The sequence below is a fragment of the Lepeophtheirus salmonis genome, unplaced genomic scaffold (genome assembly GCF_016086655.4).
Source record: "Lepeophtheirus salmonis unplaced genomic scaffold, UVic_Lsal_1.4 unplaced_contig_3988_pilon, whole genome shotgun sequence".
Taxonomy (NCBI): domain Eukaryota; kingdom Metazoa; phylum Arthropoda; class Copepoda; order Siphonostomatoida; family Caligidae; genus Lepeophtheirus; species Lepeophtheirus salmonis.
Window position 1 is genome coordinate 15,988 of NW_027294113.1, and position 26,515 is coordinate 42,502.

The 26,515-nt window shown below is 28.6% G+C and overlaps 1 protein-coding gene and 1 pseudogene across 1 annotated transcript; one reads left to right on the forward strand and one right to left on the reverse strand.

The window, feature by feature from the left end:
- Positions 1–1,324: 1,324 nt before the first annotated feature.
- On the forward strand, positions 1,325–2,037 carry LOC121123215 (uncharacterized). Its single transcript, XM_040718347.2, has 4 exons — positions 1,325–1,408; positions 1,468–1,566; positions 1,641–1,748; positions 1,803–2,037. Exons 1-4 carry the CDS (start codon positions 1,345–1,347, stop codon positions 1,916–1,918), a joined length of 387 nt encoding a protein of 128 aa, XP_040574281.1. The 5' UTR covers positions 1,325–1,344; the 3' UTR covers positions 1,919–2,037.
- A 19,043-nt stretch (positions 2,038–21,080) lies between these two features.
- Positions 21,081–21,530, reverse strand: LOC121122822 (soluble calcium-activated nucleotidase 1 pseudogene; annotated as a pseudogene).
- Positions 21,531–26,515: the final 4,985 nt, after the last annotated feature.

Sequence of the window (26,515 nt, forward strand, 5' to 3'; positions counted from 1 at the left end):
TACTAGATTTCTATTAGTAGATATAATTTTACTCAAATATTAATTGGAATAAATAAATATCAACACCGTATATATTAAAATTGTATTAGAAAATACTTGATCACATCCATAATTTGGCTAACTCTAGGCTATATTTTTAAAAGTAAGTTGGTGTTAAATTATATTTACAACAAAAACACCAAGGAAAATGTATCTCAAAATAAATGCATACTGAGTTATACAAATTAATGGGGAAATATTCAAAACATGGTTACTAATTTCTTTGCATTCTCATATTTATAAGTGTCGAATGAAACATTGAAGTAAGAAAATAAATCTTGGAAAATGCTTAATATTGCCTTTAGCGTCCAAAAATAGTTTTAGAATGTTATTTTGCTTTCAATACATTTAAAATTGTTTAATAATGTTGATTCCATACTGAATTATGTAAATTGTCTTGTAAAATTTTCTATAACTCTTATTCCAAATAAATATTTAAAGTATACTTACAGAATATAATTGGTTATAAGTTATATAATCTAAAAAATGAAACAAGCAGTTTTTGTGGAACTCAATTTATCAAGAACCAAGATTGAAAAATCTTTTTTTTATCTTTATTAGAATCCGAAGAGGTTGCATTTTTATACAATATAAATAAACATTATAGTTTAAATTTAATCTTACGGAAAAGTTCACAATAATAAAAATATTCATATTTTTAATCACACACAAATATAAAACCAAAAAACAATACTTTGAAATTCCAATAACAACGACGTTAAAGTTGTAAAACTAGAGAAAAAAACCATACTGCCTACTTCATGATATAAGTTAAATACAAAAAAATTATTTATTTTTGATTATAAATAAAAAGAGATCTAGTAAAATAAAAGCTGTTGAATTTTTATTTTTTCATTAAAAACAACATGCTTAAAATATAAACAACCATACATTAACATGTAGGTTGACATAAAAAAATGCTGCTTTTCAGTATTTTTATCTTGTTTATTTATTTATTAATTATTATAATATGTTTATTTAATATAAAAAAAAAACTCAACCCAATTTTTGGCCCCTCTAAGATGACATTTTTTTTTTAATAAATATCAAAACTGAAATCCTATTTGAATTTTTCTTTTTTTATCTAACTGTGGTATTAGTAATAAATTTTGTGAATTGTAATCAGTTCCGAAGATTTTTTCTTTTAGAATAACTAAGTGATTACATCTTTGTCATAGAATATACAACTTAGAAAAACAAAAACATCTGTATTGAGTCAGATGTCTATAGAATTATTTAATATAAATAGGTGTTTTCTCATTTAAGCTATTATTCAGTTTTTGAAGATTATAACAAAAAGTAATAATGAAGACAAAGTTTTTTATTCTTTTGGCATTTTTTGTTCATCGAGGATATGGAAGATTAACCAGTGAGTATATTGAATATTTACCTTCTATAAATTTAACTTTTCACGGGCCTTGATGTTAGATACTACATGCTATGATGAAGAAAGGTGCACAACTCAGAAAAACTGTAATAATATTGAAACTCAATTTTCATGTCCTGTATCTTGTGGATTGTGTGAAGGTAATTTATCTATTATTAACCTTTTAAAGTGACTAAATTTTTAATCTTGGAAACTTTACAAAAAAACTTTTCAGCTACGTGTAAAGATTCTGAAGCTTTCTGCTTCCCTAATCCTTCATACTGTACAACATATGCCTCCGATTTTGTTCCGAAATGTCCAAAGACTTGTGGAACATGTGATGGTCAGATTTTGCGTATTAAAATGTTTCTTATAATTCATATCTTTCTTTATATAGTATGTGAAGACTTGGTGAAGACTGAACATTGTGAAAAATGGAAAACAAGATGTTCAGAAGATCTTGTCTTGTATTCTTGTAAAAAAACATGCGGAACGTGTAGTTCTACAAAATAACCATTTTAAGGGTTCAATATGTTGGAACAAATTACAATAAAATGCTTCGATGGATGTAATTTATCTTTATGTTAATGATCTAATTTAAAAAAATTGTGCAATAAATAGTTTTCCTTAAATAGTAACATTGTTTTTATTATCAGACCTTTTTTTTAAAATTCATATGAGTCTTTCATAAATACACATGGAACTATATCACTTCAAATTAAGTATTAATTTAATTTTTGATAGTACACAAATTTTTACAAGAGTATAGGTTATTATTCCTATTTCAAAAGAGGACAAGGTGCAAAGTTCCAAATCTCTATATTTCATAAACTAGTGATCCAAATGAAATTAATTATAAACATATATGTATATTTAAAGTTTTGAAAAGTGAATGATATAGTCTTTTTTCGTAGAAATCCAAGTCATAATTTTATATATTAGCGTATAATCTAAAAATTGACTTTGGAATACTAACCTTTTTTTTGTTGCCATTTTTGATTTATGATAGAAATTCTCAATTTGCGTAAGTGTATTCAAGTCAATAGAATTGTTTAGACTATAGGATAGAACGGGGATTGTGGGTGTAAATGATAAGTTTGAATTTGTTTCTGTCCAGACAATAGCTCTTTTAGGAGTTCGAAAAAACTTTTAAGAAAAAGTATATAATTAATTTTAAACGGTTGCAAATATGTTTTTTTTTTCAAGTTTATGAAACCCCCACAAAAAATTGATCATTTTTAAAATATATGTCTGTTTTTGGTGTTATCTATATATTTAAAGGTGAAGTTCTGAGTGTTTGTCCTTATATCACAGACAAACAAATTAATGGATTTTTCTGAAAATTTCATAAAGGTTCTTAAGGCACCGAAAACGTTTTTGGTAATATTTTTTGACCTTCAATGTTATTGTGGCCTGAAAGTAGCACTTCTCAGCACTTCACCTCTACACCCTGAGGGTTGGGTGTATTTTGGATTATGGAAGGGTTACTTGATGTTCAAAGAGAATAATTGAAGAATTAAAGGTCTTAAAGTCCAGAAAATCAACAACTCGTGGGTGGTGGTGCATTCTAGCATATTGGCATGTTTTTTTGGGACTTAGAAATGCAGCAGCTGTGCAGTTTAAACTACCTCAAAGCCCAGTACTTTACTCTATTGGATTGTATTTTGGGATATAAGGAGGGTTTCATGATTGAACATACTATAATTTTTCCATTTGTATCTTTCTACATCATCAGTCTCTTTTCTTCCAATTTTTATTCACTGTCTATTTGCTTCTTTTCTCTGTACTACTGAACATGTAATATAAATATCTGTATAAGGGGTGTTAATTATTTTAAATGCTAAGCTTTGCCCCCCCCCCCCAAAGGATGATAGCTAGCCACATCCCTGTTTAAATCTTGTATTACAAATTATCTGATAATTATTTTGAAAGAGGTAAACTGCACATTTCTTTATGTTGTCAATACCTCGTTAAATAAAAGAATAGTATTTAAACTAATGTAATTATATTTATCTACAAAATAACTAATTAATTATGCAAATCCTTACAATCAGAAAATTGTTCTAATGAAATTTTACTTTTTTTTAAATAATTGTACAATTTTTATTTTAGATTGATCATTAGTTAAACTGAAAGAATAACTGGCTTATGATTTGATTAAGAACTTAAACTTTATTAATATAAGTTTTTACTTCAATTTCTTATATCTTAACGATAAATGAATGATTTATTTTTTTGCATAAGATATTAGATTCGTGATAAGTTTTACAGAAGTGGGAGAATAAAATGCTTATAATATATATTTACCTGTTTTCGATACTCTTACATATATATGTATCTTAAGGTCATATTGTCTCATTATTGTTTTCATGTAGCATGAATTATATTTGTTTATTTATTATCAAATGTATTTAAATATTTTTTTGACATTTTCCTGTTTGAATCATCAATTTGGTGAGTGGTTAGGTTACACTATTTACCCAACTATTGCAATATTTGATAAAATTATTCATAGGAAAATAAATAGAGATTATTAAGAATATTTTTGCAATTTGTAAATGTTGAGATAAAAGCTACTAGTAAAATACAAGATACAAAAATTAAAAACACTCATTAAGATAAAAAAAAAATTAATACTCAAAACAGCTGAATGAGGTTAATCTTAAAAATACGAAGAATACATGATGTTATTTTGTTTTATGAAGAATAGAAATTTGAATTGCTTTGTATTAACCAGGAATTTATATTAATTGGAGTCTAACAACATTTATTTTCACCGAATGAGTAAATATTCGTCTTTTTATATATACACTACCAAAGATTATCCAGCATTTCTCAGGATTAGGAAGGAGAGGGAAATGACAATGCAAAATTGTAAAAGTATTCATATATTCAGCAAATACTTGTATAAACTACATATACTAATAATTATTATATGAATATTTCATTGTTGTCAAAAAGATCCTGATAATTATAATTCTCTTGGATTCTTCACACTATATCAATCCGGGTAAAAAAGTTAATCTACAAAGTTTCATAATTGCACATCCCCCCCAAAAAAAAAAAAAAACAATAAAATAAAAATGTCTTAGTATTCCTTTTTTGTAACCTTAGTGGCATTTTTATGAATATAAAAAAAATAATGTGTTATAAACTTAATATAACATACAACACATATACATCTAAAAAAAGGTTGATGTTGTTTTTCTATATCGAAATTGGCAAAAAAAATGACGAAAACTTTTTGTTCAAATTTTGCAAAAGTTAGATAATTCTACTTGTTAAATCAAAAAAGTGATGACATTTAGGATGTCGATAAAATAACACTCGATAACAACTACATTGTTGCAACTATTGCAAAAATTATGTAATATTAAGTTTTGGAAATTTAGATTACTAAATTCTAAAAGCATTGTTTTGTGGCATTTTCATAAAAAAACTCAGCATTGAAGTTTGATGAAAAAATGGAATAAAAGAAAGAAGAAACAAAAAAAATATATATATTCAGAAAATGAAAGATATTTTAGTTAAAAATAAACTTTTATTTGGCAACCTTATATGCTACAATTTCCAGACAAACTTTATAACCTTTATTCTATTCAATAAAACCATTTTTCTTTTAGTTTATTTTTCTAGCACTTGAAATAAACGAAAAAGAAATTAAATTAAATATATTCATTTTTGATTATCAATATCATAGTAATTTTGCAATGTCCTTAATTATTTCTTTCTTTTTTTGTCACAGCTGATTATATCATGAAGGCGAAGCTACTCTATTCCAAAACATTACCAAATTTCTCAGGGTTACCATTTTGATTTTCGGTATTTTTTTAACCTGCCAATAATATACTAGATTTCTATTAGTAGATATAATTTTACTCAAATATTAATTGGAATAAATAAATATCAACACCGTATATATTAAAATTGTATTAGAAAATACTTGATCACATCCATAATTTGGCTAACTCTAGGCTATATTTTTAAAAGTAAGTTGGTGTTAAATTATATTTACAACAAAAACACCAAGGAAAATGTATCTCAAAATAAATGCATACTGAGTTATACAAATTAATGGGGAAATATTCAAAACATGGTTACTAATTTCTTTGCATTCTCATATTTATAAGTGTCGAATGAAACATTTTAAGTAAGAAAATAAATCTTGGAAAATGCTTAATATTGCCTTTAGCGTCCAAAAATAGTTTTAGAATGTTATTTTGCTTTCAATACATTTAAAATTGTTTAATAATGTTGATTCCATACTGAATTATGTAAATTGTCTTGTAAAATTTTCTATAACTCTTATTCCAAATAAATATTTAAAGTATACTTACAGAATATAATTGGTTATAAGTTATATAATCTAAAAAAATGAAACAAGCAGTTTTTTTGTGGAACTCAATTTATCAAGAACCAAGATTGAAAAATCTTTTTTTTTATCTTTATTAGAATCCGAAGAGGTTGCATTTTTATACAATATAAATAAACATTATAGTTTAAATTTAATCTTACGGAAAAGTTCACAATAATAAAAATATTCATATTTTTAATCACACACAAATATAAAAGCCAAAAAACAATACTTTGAAATTCCAATAACAACGACGTTAAAGTTGTAAAACTAGAGAAAAAAAACCATACTGCCTACTTCATGATATAAGTTAAATACAAAAAAAATACCAGCAACTAACAAAAATAAGAAATAAATACTCTTTTTACTGCTTTTGAAACTTTATATCTTCTGACAATATTTTGTATGATTTTTGAATAAATTGTAGAGTAAATATTAGAAAATGATATATTAATGTAACTATTTACTATATACATCATTTTTATTATTATTAACTATTTATAAGCAAATTAAATCATTTTCTCAAATGGTATAATACAATACAAAATGCTTAGAAGTAATTATATTCCAAAGTGTACAAAAATTAATTTGAGTGCAGCAAATTTACTATTCAAACACATGTAAAGGCCATTTAACTGTTAATATACTGTTATTAAATACAGTCGATCTACTTAGAATAAGTTGGATTTTAAATTGCCTTTTAAAAATTATTCAGTACAATTTATTTATAATGTATATTTTATGAAATTACACATTTAAAAAGAATGATTTGGATAAATGAATTAAATTTTTTTAACAGATTAGTTGCACTATTAATTTTCATAAAAGTTATTGTATAAATATTCTTAAGTTGTTTGTGGTACATTGAATATATATACATATTATTTGTTTTCTGTTACAATAGTATTAATAATAATTTTCAATAGCAATTTCATGTACAAATTTTCAAATATTCCTCACTATACTATCACAGTTCCAAAGCTATGAATTTCTTTTATTTCTATCACAAATAATTAGTACGTTTATACATTTACATATTGTAAGCATTGTTGTAATCTATTTTTTAGAATAAGCAATAAAATCTCTAACTTTATTTAGAAAGAAGTTTTAGTTAGGAATATTGTGATGCCATAAACAGTTTATATATTTTATGTCCACTAATGAATTTAAAACATTTTGAAAAGAATATGTACTCTCTATTTTAGACGGCCAAATCACTTTTAACCATTTTGTATTGACAAGAAAACGGTTTCCTTGTTTTGATTTATTTTTCTTTGCTTTATTTTTCATGAGATTTAAGGTATATATAAAATAATAGAAGAATTAATTGAATATCCTTAAAATTCATCAATAACATTTTATAATAGAAATTTAGGTTTGTGCCATGAAAGTATATAAACACCTAATTATCGAGTAAATGAAGGACCTTACTTAGATGCTATTATTTTTTTTATTTTTTTTTTCAAATGCTTTATTTAATAGCTGAACTTATAAAAATATATTTGAATTAAAAAAAATCTCTGTAAAAAATGTCGATTTTGATTGATTTATGATCAATTATATTAATATTTTTCATAAAAAAATCGGAATAGAATTTAGCTTGCGTGAATATAGATTAAAATAAAATTCTGACGAAAAAAATTAAATAGATAAGTGTCTATATAATTACATAATTTGTATATCATGGTGTTGAAACACAATTTCACCAAGATGCTCAGGCTGGAGCAGCGGTACCAAGGGTCTTATAATGAGAACAAGATAGGAGACTTTATATGGCAACTCAACAAGAAAGCAAGTTTATCTGGTTTATTTCAAAAATGAGATGGAACTGTTATCATATTCTTGAACAAATTCTCTTTCGTTGGTATTTATAGCATTTTTTAATTAATTAAATAATGACTTTAATAATTGCAACTTAATTATAGGCAAAAACTACCGGCCACAATCAATAATAAAAAGTATCTGGTATTCCTGACTATGTACTTAATATTATATATTGGATTAATGATCTGTGGGGTTGTGGGAAATTTATTTTGCGCAAGAACACTGAATCAATTTTCATCCGTCACTCCTTTGCCCGTATCGTTGACTTAGAAGGACGGACCTACTAAGTAATTCGGATAAGAAGTACCCAAATCTACTGATTAAACCAAAAACATCTTGTTTAAAGACCTTAAAGCGATCCTACTTAAAACTCTTGAAGACTCTTCCTTGCAATGTCTATTCTATTTTGTCTCCTATTCTAAGGAAATATTAATCATTATTGTTGTAATTATAGTCAATTCAAGCCTTGCTTTCGACTACTTTCTGAGGTTCAACAATTTCGTTTGGGGTTTCAGTTATCCTACCTTGTTTATTGAACAGAGTCTTCAAAATTTTCTTCTCCTGTTTTACATTTTCTAATCTTTGAAGAGGTATCTGCCCATTAAAGTATTAAGTTCCAATCTTTAACCTACAACATATTATGTTCCCCCTAGCGTCTTGTCCAACTAAGTCCTCAACTTCTTTATATGTTTCCACTCAGGCCTTTTGCTTATATACGCACGGCGTTTTTTTCTTTTCTTGGTCTTTGAGCTATGATTTCTAACAAAACCTCTGGATCTTTTGAGTATTTTTTCCAACTCATCACTGGAGCCACACTTAATTCTAATTCAAACAATTGCCCAGAGCTTTTGATTATAATTTCGAACTCGCTCTTCACACTGTTTTCTAAACAATGACTCATATTCAGTTTCTATATCTTTTTAATATTTGGCCTCTTGCCACTCAATGTCAAAGTAATCGGATAATGGTCAGAGTAAAATCTTGGGAGTAGCAAGTATCACTTATCATTTCCTCTCAAGTCATCAGAGACCAAAAATCTGTTAAGTTTTGCCGATTTAATAACTTGACCTTAATATTTAATTTCAAATGTGTGCTGCAGTAATGCTTACAAGTGATATACAACGCCCCATATTCGTAAAGTAATAATCAAGTCTTTTATTTTGATTACAGCACTGCGATTATTTCCATGGATATAATGCATTGTGTCCTTAACAAAGTCATTCACAGCATTAAAATCATCCATTATAATGATAAACATACGTTCAAGCAGAGGAATTAGATATCAATTAGTAATATCGTTGAAAAAAAAGGGGTCATCAATATTTGGGTCACTGTTCTTATCAGGTACCCCTCTTTTTTTTTACATCACAAAATACGAAATTTACAACCCTGTCCTGTTCCACGGTATTGTATTCAATACTTTTCTTATCAGTAATATGACACATCTCTATGGATGTTTTTCTCTCTGGGCAGCATAGAAGTACACTATATTGTAATCCTCAATAATGGGAAACAAGTTAGTGTTTAAGGGATACAATATTCATAATTTGTTTATAAATCAGTATCAGGTTCTATTCTTTCATTCATCTATCCAATGTATGTTACATCTAGAGAAGCGCTATTTTTCTTTGATCTCTTCTCTATCGACTCTTTCACGAGACTTGGTGTCCTAAAATGGGGTTTAGGTCTTGGCGTAGGTTTCTGGAGCCCCTCTTTCCGTTTTACCAATACAATTATCCAGTCATCTCTAAGGTGAATAGCTTTTGTAACATTCAATGTGGAGCCAGTTACTTTTTCTTGTAACTGTTCAATACATTGTTATAATTCTTACAAATTTCCTGTTTGTCGGACAGTTTATCCTGTAGATCAGAATGTGTTTGTGCAGTCTTAACCCCTACATTAAGACCTTCCGGATTTTGTTCAGATCTTCTCAACATTTTCCACTGAACACTCTGGTTCATCTTCATCAAAGACAGAGTTATATCCATCCACTGTCCTGGTCATATTACTTTTTATTCCCAATGGGAGTTCCAATTTTTTGTCTGAGCTTTTCTCATCTAACGAAGTCCTTTTCTCCACCTTGCAATTACTTCAAGATATTTAAAACATTGCTATCTTTACTAATTGCTAACCTTTATTATGGCTTTGCTGCTTCTAACGTCTTGTCTGCCACGAGGTCCTCATCCATACCGCAATCTGGTCCTACAATTTATTTCTCGAGTAAAACTCCATTTTTGGTGAGCAAACAATGGCTAATTCTGTATGTTAATTAAAACCAAAAAATTGTCTTTAAATATTATTGATGGGCAACAGAAGTTCAGATATATTCATAAGAATTGATAAATTACTTTCCATTGTAAATTATTTGTATTATTATAACAATATTATAACAGCCACTAATCAATTACAGGAGGAATTTGAACAATATGTCTTGGACTGGATTGACAGTTGGGAAAATTCTGATGACTTTGAATCAGTGGACAATTCAAATTTATACCATTCTTTCAATACAGAATGCAACTACCAAGGAATGGATTAGGTTGACTGTTTCCCCACTATGAAGTTCCAAACAACCCATTCTCATCTACGGATCATTATTTCTGACAAACACAAGGAAAAAGTTTAAAAAAACTTTTGAGTGCTGGATAGACTAATCTGAGCTCTAACTCTGAATTTTGGAGTCAAATATCCCTTATACATTCTCAATTTTCATTAAAAATACATACAGGAATTCGAATCAAAGCTCTGAACAAAATCAAAGAACAAGAAGGAAATAAGGAGTTTTATTACAGCTCGGATTGTTGTCAAATCAATACAAACCTGCAATAACAAATATAATCAAAAACGTAAAGTAATAGAATGTAAAATGCCTTAACAATATGCCCAAAAAATGTGAGAAAATATGGGTTACAAAAACCGCTTGTAACATTATTTAATTGAACTATTTCATAAGTTTTGTTTTGGCTTTTGAGTCATCTCCTACCCAACTTGACCTCAGCATAAACTTCTGTCTTAGATATGTTATTATTGATCTGTAAGTTTTAAAATAGTGAGTTGGCTTCATATAAATGATTTATGCTCACTAACAAGTAGCAAATCTTTCATCTTAAGTTAGATTCCTTGTAAATGTAGAGTAAAATATAAGTATGGCCCAGAGTTTTCAGTATATCTTGTTACATAATTGAAATGTGGCTGCTTACTTTTGTCAAAATTATACAAATTGAGAGTTATACACATTCATCATCTACCAAATTGGCATCCACTATATATTTTTGTAATATTTTAAATAAAATAACATTGTAACTGTTTGTATACAAAAGCCTCAAGATTTAATATATTTTCCAAAGAAAAAACCAAAAACCCAGGATGATACTGTAAAATTCAATATCTGGGGTGAACCCCTTAGTACTGCCAGCCATGATATAGACATGGAAGATGTGTTAACCAGTATATAATGTAAAATAAAAACCGCTATTTTCCCCTTATAGTTTAAGAAAGCAGTGATCTTACTTGTGACGGAGTTTGAATTGATAGAATTTCTGCAGAGGGAAAAATGTACTCGGTTTTTGTTCCTATGCATCGAAATTTATAAAATAAACATGGGAAAATACATAAATTATGGACTATAAAATACTTCTCTGTTTAAAGTATAGATAAGCAAGGTTATTGTGTTAAGTTGATAATTTTCAAATTGTTGAAGGTCAGGTTGAATATTTCAAAAGTGTATATATATATTGTTTTTTAACTAATAACTTTTTCCATAAGTGGCCATTTATAAAGTAGTTCAGCAGGTAGGGGAGGGAGGGGTAGATTAAAAGAAAATGTTTGTCGACTAGGGAAGGTAGGGATTCGAAAAATAGGAATGTCATATAATCATTATAGAAATAATTAGTGGTAGAGTTAAATGAAAATGAGCCTGCGTTAAAAACACCTGACTAGGTACAATTTATAACTTATAAACTCGTTATCGACCATATTAGCTTCATAGTCTTAGAAAACTATGAAACATAACGGTACATCATGTAGCAATTTCTTTGTTTACATGCCCTCATGAATAAGAAAGACGACAATTGCGAATGATATAATACATTTTGCAAAGCCTCTAGACATGCCTATCCGTACCAAAGTAAGAAAGGACAAATTTTAAGGTGGTCAGGTGTTGCGGAATGAAGTCAAGAATAATCCTGACATTTTAGTAAAAAAATGACGTAGTTAAAAATTTAATCAACTATTATCAAGGCAAAGAAAATAATTTTTTTGTCTCAATTTGGTGCTTATTCATCATTGTTGTCGAGGCATATTGTTCAAGAAGATAAAAATATGTAATTGAAATCTGCCCAAAAATTTATCTTTATATTTTTTATAATGAACTTCAGTCAATGAGGTTTCGTTTCAAGAAGTTTTACTTATCGACTGTTATTCTCGTAGAGAAAATACACTCGAGGACAAGCGTTATATTCAAATAGTACCAGTGAAACTTTTGAGGTAACCTTATTATCATTAATAAAATAAAATAATTTACTTATTTAGAATTAACATAATCAGCTTTAGAACTGTCATTGAAATTAACTTAATTTCATTAGATTGTCTAAATAAATTTACATATAAGTATTAATATCATTTTAGACCTGAAAACAGCTTGAGGAAGAGTAATACTGACAGAATGGTTACAAAGTCTTTCACTGATCATATGAAGAACCTTGATCCACTATTTGGACATTACTCTATTAATTATTTCTCTAACGACGATAAAGCTAGAATACCATTAGGACATACAGCAGCATATCTTCAGGATCCAATCAGACTCCCAGATCATAAATTTGTAGTTGGCACACTACGTACACTTTTAATATGACCACTTATATAAAGTATCTTATAGTATCAAATCTTATATTTGTTATAAATTTTTTCTCGTATTTTTTTATGTGATAAAATTTACAAGCTTCAAAGGTTAAATACTCATTCATGAGACAATAAATACCCCTTTTCTCTAAAATGTATGATTTCTTTAAATTTTGAGCCTTATTATTGTTTGTAATACCTTGATGTTTATCCCAGATAACTTATTGAAAGCAATTCCCTGGAAAAACTGTGCACAAAAAATAAGCCAAGTTAACCCATGAATAAGAGCGTCTTAAACAAAAATATGAAGCAACGTATATGTAGCTGCAATTTTGGAGCTATTTTACAGTTGAAAATCACCATCAAAGATTTTTTAAATGCAAAGCTATTATGGCTGTTTAATGCTTTTTACTAGGTTACCACGAGAGGTACCCCACAAGCTGTCAAAAATGTCCATCATTGATGTTTATCTTTTGACCATCTTCAAAAATCCCTTGAGGTATTGTATTTTTATTTGTTATTTCCGTCATAGTAAGATTCTGATGTTCATTACTGGGAGTGGAAGTTTTGTGTCCAGTGACTACATGTTTGTTGTTTGTTCTACTTTCGTTGTGTAGGTATGGAGGTATGGGGGATCTGTTTACCTCATCACTTGCTACATTATTTACTATATCCTTTGGTGATTAATTTACTTCAGAATTACTTTTAATTTGGGATAATAGGTTTTCTGGCGGAGCTTTAGTTACTAGTGAAACTCTTTCAGAGTGAGTATTGTTGTCATTAGATAGGAGTTCGCATTTTTTTTTGCATTGGTTTTTCACCAATTTAGTAGGTATGGTTTGTTGTTCAGGATTTGTATTAGTTGATTCACTGATATTGATGTGATCAAAATATTTATTTACACGTATTACTGCAATTTTCTTGGGAAAAGCTAATCTCTATTCAACAATTTGAAGTCTTTTCCCCGTACAATTAATTTTTGAATGTCCGAATAAAAACATTTTTGGCATTGCTGACGAACTCTACTAAATCTCAAATTAACGAGATGGTTCCCAACCGGTAAAATCTATGGTAAACTCAATGGATCGCCGGTAACCTCGAAGATATAGTTCGATGTGCACCATACAGATTAACAGTTAGGGATTTTTTTTTCCGGGATCTTCAGGATTGGATTCTTGGTAACAACAAGACACATCGCAAAACTTTATAATCCAATTTGTCAGTACATTTTCATCATTACCCTTAAGAGTATTAGTACCAGTGATTTTAAATTTATTTCTATTATCCAGTTTAATATTTTCAATGGCTTTTATTATCGTACGAACAGTTTTCATTTTCCATTGGTTCCTTTATCCTGAGTATCACAGCATCCTTTTAGTTTCTCTATGCAAGGACAAATATCCGTTTTAAATCTGATATAGAACAAGGCAGCACCAAAACCATAACAAGATTGTGCACCAGCAATTTCATCTTCCCTGAATCCAAAATAAAGTGCAGCATTGTATATTTCATACGGTTTCAAATATATGTTGTTAAACACACGTTCATTCTTGGCATCTCTTAAGGTTATAACAAATGAATCCTATCGAAAAGTCGATTCTAGATTAATATATTTTACTGCTTTGCTAATATTTTTGACTTTTCAAGTCAGAGCTCTAGCGTATGGCATTTTAGTTTTTGTTGACATTGATGCAAAAATTTCAAAAATTATATTTTCTCTTTTGCCTAATTTGCCAAAAAAATCAACGTGACAAACTACTTTTTTATAAAATGCAAAAATTTAAAGTTTTTTTTTCCAGCCATTGAAGCACCCCCCTACGAACGCCCATAAATGGATAATCGCTAGAAATGGTTTCACCTAAAATCAAATTGAGTTATGTCTCTCAATTTGTTTTAAAGTTTTTGTACGTTTTGTGTTAATTTGACTTTTAAAAATTTAATGACCTACTATTGTGACCATATTTGATGTGTTTTTTTCAAGCTTGATCAAAATCGATCACTAGCCTACGGCCGAACAAGGAAACAGAGGCACCTCGTTTAACTTCTTGGGTATATGTAAAAATAAAAATATTTTATTAAAACGCAACTTTCTTTTCAAAGTATTAACCAAATCGTAATATCAACTGTTGTTGTTTCTTCTTCTGCCCCCCCAATCAATGTTCCGAACGTTGCTTGGCTAAATAACAACTAGTTTTTACTAAGCTGTCAGCTATTCCCAACAATTACTGAATAATAGTGTTGAATATATATTGAATATATTTTATCAAGTTAACACTTTTATAATACCTCTTTAGCTGATATTTAATTATAACTGTATGAATATATGTCATATCCATCCTATGCGTGAGGTATTTGAAAAGTACTAAAACTATTTGTATATAACGTAAAGGAATGTGAATAATGTCAAAATTTCGACATGTATATGTGTAAAAATGTATTTTGATAATCCACACTTATTGATCATTGTTCCATAATTTGAAAATTATAATTGTAAGAGAATTGGCGAGACATTTTTTCAGAACAGATATTTTCGATAAATTTTACAGAAGGACTATAAAGCGATATATATTTAGGTAAATCTAAACATATTGACCATTTTATTATTTCAATGAATAAATTTTTGCTATCAAATATATAAATACAAATGTATCATTATACTTTAAAAAAGTTGTTACTTAGAAATATTATAATACTGTATCAGACTGTGGAGAAATAAGATAACAATGATAGACTGGCAGTTCTTAAAAATTTGAACACTTTTTATGGTCGTGAAACAACTGTACAATAAATGTTACAAAGATGTTACTACGTGCCACTTTGATCAGCAAACTTGGGGCTCATATGAACTTCCTTCTTTTATATTCTCTAATTACTACTTTTTTTATTTGAGTTCTAATCAATCCAAAAGATTAAAATATTTTAGTGACAGAAAATCAAGAGGAGGCTACAGTTAATTATATTGATGACCAAGATTAGTCAGTACTACTTTTTTTTTAATATATAGAGGGTAAGCAGCAAAACATACACTCTTAATTAAAAGGTAGTTTTCATTACAATAAAAAGGTTTAGTAATTATTTTTTGATACTCTTTTTCCGCTGTCTTTTTTACTAAATCAATCTATACTAATCATCTAGGCTTTTCATTATCATGAACGAACAACGTGCAAAAAGGCAGCGCATCTCAGATTTCCTAGATGCTGGAGTTAATGTGATAAAGATTACAGACATTGCTTGGCATTCTGCATCCTAGTTTTAAAGATGGACAAGATGAAAAAAAGGAAATACCGGGCCGTGCCGAATTATTTACCGATTTTTGTTCCGAGCATATCGCAGACAATAATGACATTTCGAATGACTAGAGAAACAATTATTTATACATTTTTAGAATAATCAAATAGTTTATGATCAAATTTAATTAATGTAGCCACCATTTGACTCAATGACACTGGTCAGGCGACGTCTGAAGCTGTCACAGACTTGCTGGATGTAATCGGCGTCCATGGAGACCCAGGCCTTGTTGACAGCAGCTTTAAGGCATTTATGTTCTTGTGTCGTTTTTTGCAGGCCTTGGTCTCCACGTGCGCCTAGATAGAGAAGTCTAGTGGGTTCAGATCTGGGCTCTGAGGGGGCCAGTAGTCCTTGGCCAAAAGTTCATGTTGTCCTTGAGCCACTCCTGAGCTTTCTTGGAAGCGTGGGCGGGTGCTCCATCTTGTTGAAAACCCCAAAGAGAGTTGCTGACTATGGATTTGATCCAAGGAAGGACCTTGGCTTCATGGCCTTTCGGTTGGAGGCCACGATACCCAAAATCATCAACGAAGCAGGGTGCTTTGTTTTGTCACATAGCGGTGCTTATCTTGCATATCTCCAAAGCTCAAAACACGGTCATTTTGCCTGTTGAAAACAGGATGGACCGTAAAAGTTTTCGCATCTGAAAAAATGATGATGGGTCCAGATGAGCTCTTGATATCATTCAAGATTTTCTGGCACACTCAAGTCTGACTTATTTTTGGAAGAAATATTGATTTATACAATATTTATAATGACATGTAATATAATTTATTATTTGGCTTCTGTAAAAAAAAGCAATATGTTATTATATAAAGTGATGCCACTCAATTTAACCATTTCATATTAGTTTCCAAAAAAAAATTTAAACCAAGATTACAAAGACAAGCTTTTCAGTATCTTTGGAAGAAAATGACAAAAAGTATGATTAATCTACCACCTTGTTTTACTGTAGATATCATATAACGAGGAAATAAAGCTTCATCAGCTATCCTCCAAAAAAAAACTGGGTAGAGCTGTGAAAAAAAAACACTTTATTTTTGTTTCATCGGACCACAATACTGTGTACTAGAAGATCATATCCTTCTGTAAGTGTTCCTTGACAAACTTTAATCTTGATTTAAGTGTCAAGGTTTGAGTTATGGAGTTATTTGACGTCTCACATGATAACTTTCTTTGTAAAGTAATCTATAGATTGCTTTTGGGAAAAAGCAATCTCAATCTTGTCTAAATAATCTTAAATCACATTGACAATAGTTTTAGAGTTACATTTGACTTTCCGGATTAATTTTCGTTGCAAGAGAGAAGATAATTAAGATTTCTGCCCAATTTTTTTACGATTAGAAAGTTTTCCATTTTCTCCATATTTCTTGATTATATTGCGAATAGTTGATTTAGGAACATTCATTATCTTGGAAAACGATTTCTATCAACCTCTCAACTTATAAAATTAAACAATCATCTCCCTGACTTGGAGTTAAAAATTTTTTTTGGTCGTGGCCATACTAGGTGATACTGAGGTAGTTCACTACATATAAGGCAAAATTTAAAGTACTCAGATTAAAGGAGCTCTTGTCTCTTTTATCATCTTGATTAACATAATCTTATCAAAAGTAATATTCTAGACTCAAAAGAAAAAAATACAACAAATATCAAGAACCGACTATGAAAATAGCCAAAACGTTTGAGGTTGCCGATACTTATGCACATGTAGTATCGGAATAATCTTTTAAATCTTGGCCAAAACAAATTTAAAAAATATATTTTCCTATTTTTTTATATTAGTATTTATAATAAGTAGTATTTATTTTGGATCAATAACTTGGAATATCAAAATATTATAGAAAAAACAAAAAATATAGGGTTTGGCAATACATATGCGCAAGTCTGTATATATGGTGTTCCTAATCAAAAAAGATCACTTAATAAGGAAAACGAAATATGGCTTTACTATTTGAATTGAGGAGAGAGGATTCTCTTAACTTCAAAAAAGTCCACAGTGAAATAGCGTAACAGATTATTGACAAATATGTGTGCTCACTTTGAGCATGGTTAATGTACTCCATACTATAGTCGTAAGTATGAATTGTAATATTCCAGGAATATCTTTCAGGAACCCAAATAGGTACATCTTCTTCTTGTCTGATGTCACAATTCTAAGAAATTACCGTAGAACTTAGTTTAGTGGACCGACAGATCCTCATCAACCACGTAGGTGATGTAAAGGTCATTCCTGGAGCTTCTCAACTAGTCCACCATCCAGTTTTTTTTTGTCTTGTTTCTGTGCTAGGTGTAAATCAAGTCGGCTATCATTGTCTTTGGGCTTCCTTTGGACAATGAATGATCTAATGGCAGTCAATTATTACTCATTTGAACACAAATATTTAATTAATTATTGAGATAAAAAAATTTGAAGCCTATTTCGCAAATGAAACATCCCTGACAATATCAATGTGGAATTCACAATTTTCTGTCATATACTATATATGGTACTGCCTTATGACTAAATGTGTAATTGAACGGAAATAATGGCTGACAGCGGAAATAAAAATAAAACACATTGAACAGAACGCCCAAATAACAGAACACTAACAGGCTTGAATGTACCTGTATGACATATAAAGTATATCTACAATACATATTTATGATACTATGAAATTGAATTGAAATATGTAATTGTATATATCAATACATTTAATGTTTTTTTTAGGTCAATTCTCCTTGAACCATTTCAATAAAATTATTTTACTGCTATCATAACTCAGTGTGTAATATAATTACTTAAAAGAAATGATATACCTTTCAAAAAGGAAAGAATATCTACCAAATTATTTAAATATAATGTTATTGATTATTCTTTGATTAAATAATGAAAACCAAAAGATTTTTCTCTCCAGGCTCATTAATACTTCAGAAATACAATTAATTCAAATTTTTCATCAGCAATTTTTGTCTCATGGATGATAATATTATCTATGATATCAAAAACAGTGATATAAGAGGCTGTAATTTCATTTTGCTCTTTAGATTTTAATGCTAATATGTGTTCTTCAATTTGAACCGTAAATGAATTTGAAACTAGAGAAAGTATGGCTTGGATTTTCAATCTTTTCAGTATTTTCTACTGGAGCAATCTCAATATCATCACTATTCATTTTATTTATAATTTTGTTCCTTTTATCTCATCCTTTTTTTCATCAAATTCTTCCATTGAAGCCTTTTTGGTAAAAAAGAACGATTTGTTATTGACTGGACTCAAATGAACAGCTTTGTGAGTTCAACAACCTGGATTTGTAATCCTTGTTAAAATTAACTAAATTATAATCAAATGGTAATTTGTTTTTAAATTACATTATATTAAAAAAATGTATTTGAATCTTGTTCTTAGTATTAAATAATAAAAGAAGCACTCTACTTAAAATAACTAGCATTTCTATTTTCTTATTTTAAACGTCAAATTATTACTTAATGTATAATTAAATAGTTTATTTATTTAATTTTAACTAATGTAATATAAATCATTTTCAAAAATCAAAATAATATTATTTTTATTAAACATGCGCAATATGAAACAACTGAATATGTAAAATTATATATTTAATCACTAGTAATTTTGTAATAAATACATTTATGTACAATAAAACAGTTTTTTGCAAGTAAATTTATAAAGTGTTGGAAATAATCTAGGAAACATTTTATTTTAACATTGATATTGGATAAATAAATTATTTGATTAAAATAATGTATAAATTTTTTTTTCTAGTATATAATCGACTCAAATAAATTTCTATAAAATTCAAAAAAATTTCAAATTTTGTGTGGTCGTTTGGTGATGATTGACTTCCAAACAAACCAAATATGGATAATAGTATATAATTAATTTATTATCACATACAAATTTCAAAATGAATGGGTGTATGGTTTAGAGGAAATAATGATCAAATTAGATGAATGTCTTAGCATTATTTCTATCACTTTCAATAGTCAACAAAAATAACTATCATATTATTATCCATGTCTGTTTTATATCATCCTTGTACAACTTTCAAAATGGATCAAAAAATGCTCAACTTTTTATGTTGATATCAACAATGATTTTGATATAAATGATCAGTATGTTTGTTTTTGATTTGGCGATAATATATTTAGTAAGTTCATTTTTAATGTTCGTTCCATTAAAAATATATACTTTTATTTGAAGCTAAATTAGGATAATATATAATTATTAAGGAGCCAGTACATTAGTATTGGAGCTCTATATTGTATAATATAAATTGTTCATATCACACAGAATATGCATAAATATTATAAAGTTTATTAGGACAAAGGTCCTAGGACTGTGGACCAGTAACTGTCCAAAGTAATCATTTAAATCAAAAGAAACTAAATATACCAGTTTAAATATGTCAATTTGAATTTTATGTGCAAACATTTAAAGTATGATTCAAAGCCCAAAAAATTATTTTAATAAATATAAGTTTACTTTCAAAAAATATATATATTATCATGGAAGGACATAACTGAGAGGTCATTCCTGGAGTTTCTCACTAGTTCACTGTCATTTTTTTTCTTGTTGCTGTGCTATACATTGTCAATTGGTCTATTAGAGTCAGTTATAGCTCATTTGAAAGCAAATATTCATTAAAATTATTATGAAGTAAAATACTGAAACCTATTTTTCTATTGAGGCCACCTTGACAATATCAAAGTGGAAGTTGCAATTTGGTGTCATATAGTGTATATGGTAGGGGCTCATGATTCAACGGCAATTGAACAGAAACATCATCTGAAAGCAGAAACAAAAACAAAGCACATGGAACATAACTCTCAGTGTTTTTTTTTTTGCAAATTCACTTAGAAGTACTAAGCCTACCATGGTCAAATACATTTAAATCCATTCAATAGCGGAACACTAACAATACAGAACACTAACAAACAGGAATGGACATATATAACATAGAAAGTTTATCTACAATACCTATTTATATGTAAAAAAAATAACTATAAAATTGTAATTGAATAAAAATATGCAATCCCACATATCACTAAATTTAATATCCTTTTTTTGACCAATTGTTCTTGAATTATTTCAACAAAATTATTGTAATGCTATCATAATATAATTTGTTAAAATGATTTTCTAAACAGTAATGATATACCTCTTAAAAATGAAAAAATATCTACTCAATCATTTAAATATAAGAAATATTTATTGTGTAAAAACAAAAATAATAAATTAGTTCATGTAATATCAAAATAAAGCAACAACAACAACAAAGTTTTAAATTAAATCCAGATTAAATAAAAGAAAGATTCTATATTTTTTTGAAGATTGATGAAAACCGTAAGACTTTCTCTCCAGATTCATAACTACTTGAGAAATTCAATTCCTTCAAATTTATCATCTGCAATTTTTATCTCAGGCATAAGAATTCTTCCCGTGATGTCAAAAACACTTATATAAGAGGCTGTAATTTCATTGTGCTCTTTTGATTTTAATGCTAATATGTGTTCTTCATTTGAGCCTGGAATAAATTTGAAACTAGAAAAAGTATGACTTGGACTTTCAATTTCTTCAGTATTTCCTACTCGAACAACTTCAATATCATCCCCATTCATTTTTATTAATAAATTTGTTCCTTTTAGCTCATCTTTATCTTCATCAAATTCTTCAGTTGAAGCCTTTCTTGGTAAAAAGAACCATTTTTTATGAATCGGACTCCAATTGACAGCTTCGTGAGTTATATAACCTCGATCTTTAATCCCTGTTGCCTTTCTTATTGCTTCAAATTGATTCACCCAGCTTATATGTTGCACCATCCTTTATTTTTTTGATATTACATGAACTATTTTATTATTTTTGTTCTATACACAATAAATATTTCTTGTATTTAAATGATGGAGATAAAATAACCCAAGATATTTTTCATTTTTAGCCTGAAAATGACTCCAGTTTTATCACCACAGGAATAGAGTTCATCGTTAAAGACAATCAACTCTGACCATTCCATGCCTTTCAATTTATAACTCAATTTTGAGCTTACTTCCTTTTTGTTAAAACGGACAGAATATCTCCCATCGTCTCCAATAGTTAAATACCTTGGTTTAAAGAAACTATGCCATGTGTCCGATCCTGTCTTTGATTTTGCGTCTAAATCTGCAATAATTCCTATATCATATGATTTAGATTAAGCTGGGGTGGAGAAAGGAGCCCCTTCTGTACTCCTAATAAATAATATGGAAAAATGGAGAATTTCTTGAGTGTATTTAACTTTTGAATTCTACAAAAGATGAAATAAAATTGAAATAAATACCTAAAGACCACAAAGAGACAAAGAATACAAAAGAAAATGATTCTTTGACTCTGACAGATGATGAAAGTTGTTCCCATTTTAACTTTGGTTTTTTTATAAATAGTTAATATATCTATTATAAGTGACAACTGCTATGGAAATATGAAAGTTCATGCTTTATATACTCAATTCTAATAAATCGGGCCAGCTAAAAAATTCACTGGAATTACATCACACCCTAAAAGTTATATGGTATGATTCACTTGAGTCTATTTTTCATTTCTTTTTTAAACAATTACACTTGAAACTCACAAGTTAAATATTAAATTTAAGCTTTTGTTACACTTCCACGAGGAGATGTGTATTCTATGAAAACACTTGTGATGCCTACTCAAAAAATAGAAAGAAGAAGAGCTACATTAAGACAGGAAAAAAAAATTGTTTCACAAAATCAAGTCTTTGAATTAACAAGGCACAATTGATGATGATAAACTAATATAAAAGAATATCAGTTTGGTTTTTACCAATGCAACTAAGGCTTTCAATAATTAGGGAGCTAAATTTTGAGTTATCTGCTGGTTTCTAAACATTTCCACATTACTTTACTAACATAATGACTTGACGTATTCTTATATAATCCTCCAAAGAGCAATAAATTATAATATCAAAACTTTAAATGGGAAAAAATATTTAGGTGTTACAACTTTCTCCTTATAAGAAATTAAAACATGAAAAGCAACTGAAAAAGCTTAAAATTATATACCCTTATGAAAATTAGGTACATTTTTTCGTTCACCCTTTTTCTCCTACTCGATTGATTTAGTATTGTAACTTTAAATATACAAATTTCAAGCTTTTGTTTATTGTTTCCGTGTACTCCAAATACTATATACCTGTAATAAAATATAATACATGAAATCATAATAGAATACCACACATTGTAGAAATTCAAATAGAAAATTAAATAAATAATATTTATATCGGAAAAATTTAAATTTTCTACCCATCCAGGGTAAATTTATATATTTTTATCTTTGTGTCTCATTCCTATGTTAGGAGTCTACTCCATCCTCTTATTTAGGATATTTGGGACTTTTCTTAGGATGAAACGGAGTCAGAAAAAAAAATGTCTTTTTACAAAATAAAGATACTGAATTAACAAGGCACAATTCATGATTATTAGAAAGATTTAAAGTATGATTTTGACCAATGTCACCAAGTTCTTTGACCATTGGAGAGCTTAATTTTGGGTTATCTGTTGATTTCTAATCATGTGTACATTTCTTTGCTAACATAAACACTTGACCTAATCATAAATAGGGGAGAAAAATTAAAATGAAGGTTGCAAATATTAAAATTTGAAATAGGATAAAGGTAGGTGGAACAACTTTTTCTTTATTAAAATTTAAAAAAATAAAGGAAAATAAAATATGATAGATACTGAAAGAACTAAAGTAATAACCACTGTTTGAAATTACTTGCTTTTTTTTCTTGTCAGTTTCTTTTTTATGTAAATTTTTTAATAAAATTTACACAATTTTTAAGCATATTTAATCTGTGAGAAAGAGCTTTAAGAAATAAAAGGGTCCTTAGATCTTGAAGATTGAAAGGAAAATTTCTGGATGAAAAAGTTTAAATGAATCAAACCCTAATGCCAATGTTATTCTCAGTTTTGACACAGTTTTTATTAGTGTTCTTGATTCTGGTGAATAGGTTACTCTCATATTTGTGATCACTAGAAGTGTGATCCCATTTTCATAGTTTAGCACCTTGTTCCAATCCGGAATTTATCGAGTAGGAGTTTTTGTTCTCATCTTCATCATTGAACCATTTTCCAGATTGACATACTACTTTACATTGCTGACTGGCACAAGCTCTCTCCTCCTCCTCCTCTCCAAAATCAGTTGTATCATAGCCCTTTTCTAGACCAAATGTAACTAAGTCAAAAAGTTCATCGATGTCCTCTCCTTCAAATAAATTTAAGCCCTCCTTTAGATACACTTTTCCTAAATTTCATTGATTAAAGTTTATTTATGGTAAATGTATTCTTTTTGGAGCAAAAAAAAGACGGTCGGTTCAATTTATCATTGAGTGGGTGATATTTTTATTTATGTGCTAATATTTCATTTTATTATGTTTTGCTATGAGACATATCCAACGTACTCTGAGGAACATGAAAATATGCTAATGCATTTTGTCAATTAAATAATTGATTGTATGGAAAAGGTTATTTAAATTAAATTGCCTCACAGAGTCAATGAATAAAGATAAAATCAAAGATGAAATGGGAAATAATAGTTAAAATACCCAAATTTACAAAATGATGTTGCACTGTTCATGATATTTGGAATTTCAAAAGTTGTTTACTTGTTTGACTTCATACACTTACTTTGAATCAACTACTAATTAGTTTAATCTATATGCAGTCTTAAATCAAAGGACTTGCATTTATTTGTGATGTAGAACACTCTAAATGCAAATGATACACCATCATAGCCATAAAAAACTTAACATACATTTACGTTCCTCTGGGGACGTTGGGCAGTAATGGGTTAATAATTCAAAAATAATCTTATCCTTTTAAAACTGACCAATTAAAAACACATCTAAACATCTAATCTGTATCTCTTAGAATAATTTACATGTTTAAAGTTTTTTTTATTTATGTATTTTAGTTTTATGGAACTAACTTCAAATTGTTTTAGAAACCCATTGGTAATTGACATTCCTATTTTGAATGTTTGTCAATCCATGAGTATTTTCCAATATGAATAATCGATATAATCAATTAATAATTAATTAAAAACAGAAAAGTGATCATCAATTCCAATCATTTCTGTTTTTGTATATTATTTAAAGTACTAAAAGAGTTAACGTTATAACCCTTTGTTAAGTTATTTAATGAATATAACACAGGTTTTTTGAGCTGATCTCATATCAAACTTTTTTTTGTAGCACAAAGAGTTTTCAAAATACTGTAGTTTGAAATTATTATCGATTATTTGAGATTGTTATATGACATAGATCAAACTTTATTTAAATTGTCTAATTTTGTGAACACATAACAACGAAATACATTAAGATGATATATTATAAGTGTTGTGAATGTTTCTTTCTTTTGTATAATTTCAAGTGATTGTCACAATACAGCATACAACAATGGTCTACCATCATGCTTTCATTCTTTAAATCCGATTCTCCATTGTGCAAACATTTTGGTGAAATCGTTATAATTGCTCATCAAACACTGCACCAGTTTCAGGGGAAGAAATCAAATTGAGAATTCAGAAGTGCATTGTCAACGACATTTTCAAGCTCTTTGTAAGCATTAAATTCTTTTATATGTTAGATGCAGGAAACTTGTTGTTTCCAAGATATTTTGACGTATCTATTTGAAAGCCAGCAAAGCCTTCAATTCAGGTGGAAGTAAGACTTTTTTAAATTTAGTTTCATTCCATATTTTCATTAAAAGTCCAAGAAAAGGTGTAGTGTTGCCTTTGTTTTATTCCAATGAAATGCTTGAGCCCATCCTGGACAATACAACTGTAATTTTCTGAAAAGTCATCAATTACTACAACATCTCCTTTTCGTAATTTCTTCTTTCTTTTTGTTAAAAAATAGCATTGGGCCTCTGCAAAAGAGTTGTGTTTGTCTAGCTTGACTGTTTTTTCGAAGAAACGGTAAATAAAGTCTTGTATTGGTAGAACTGTAGTTAATTCACATCCATCAGATATCCACTGGTGAAATTGTACATCGTAAATGTTGTTTTCAAATTTGTGGAGTAATGTAATTTCATATTATCACAAAGTTTGAAGACATTATTTTATTAATCAACAGAAAATATGTATATTATATCAAATATGAGTTTAAATATAGAGCAATAATACTAATAATCTTTAAAAGCGGCTCTACATACTCTAGAGAATGCTCTCATTGGAAGTGATCCCATCAAGATCCCACTCTCAACTTTTGATATGTTTAAAAACATATATTGATACAAGTTCTACTAAAATTAAAACAAAATGGGGTTGCTGCATGGCAAGGCGCCATTTTGAAGGGCACACCAGAGCTGCAAAGCTTTATTTTTGATAAAAAAAAGATGAGGATCCAATATAAATTATATTTTGTACATCTTTTGACGTAATTTTTGTTGAAATCAAGACATTATGAAAGGAATTATGGCCTTCTGAACAACAATAGTCCGACTCATTCGGCCCAACTTTAAGTGGGCTAGAACATCCAAAGTGAGTCCCAGAACCCTAATTTTTCACAAACTATCTTCTTGTTTATAAAAAACCAGTTCACCAAATATCATCAAAATTGGCGATGGTCATGCCGTAAGGGTGTGTACACTTGACGTGGAATGACCCATATATTACAATGGAAACAGATGTCATTTTATTACAATTATGCAAAAGGACTGTATACTTTATATTATACTATATTTTAGAAAAATAATAGGGCGATACCTATGTGTACAAATATTGGCAATCGTAGATACATCTATTTTTT

Bases quoted from the DNA above. Each gene is read 5' to 3' on its own strand.
- LOC121123215 (XM_040718347.2), top strand. From the start codon at position 1,345: ATGAAGACAAAGTTTTTTATTCTTTTGGCATTTTTTGTTCATCGAGGA. The intron at 1,567-1,640 runs GTAATTTATCTA...AAAACTTTTCAG, and splicing joins ATCTTGTGGATTGTGTGAAG to CTACGTGTAAAGATTCTGAA. The intron at 1,749-1,802 runs GTCAGATTTTGC...TTCTTTATATAG, and splicing joins GACTTGTGGAACATGTGATG to TATGTGAAGACTTGGTGAAG.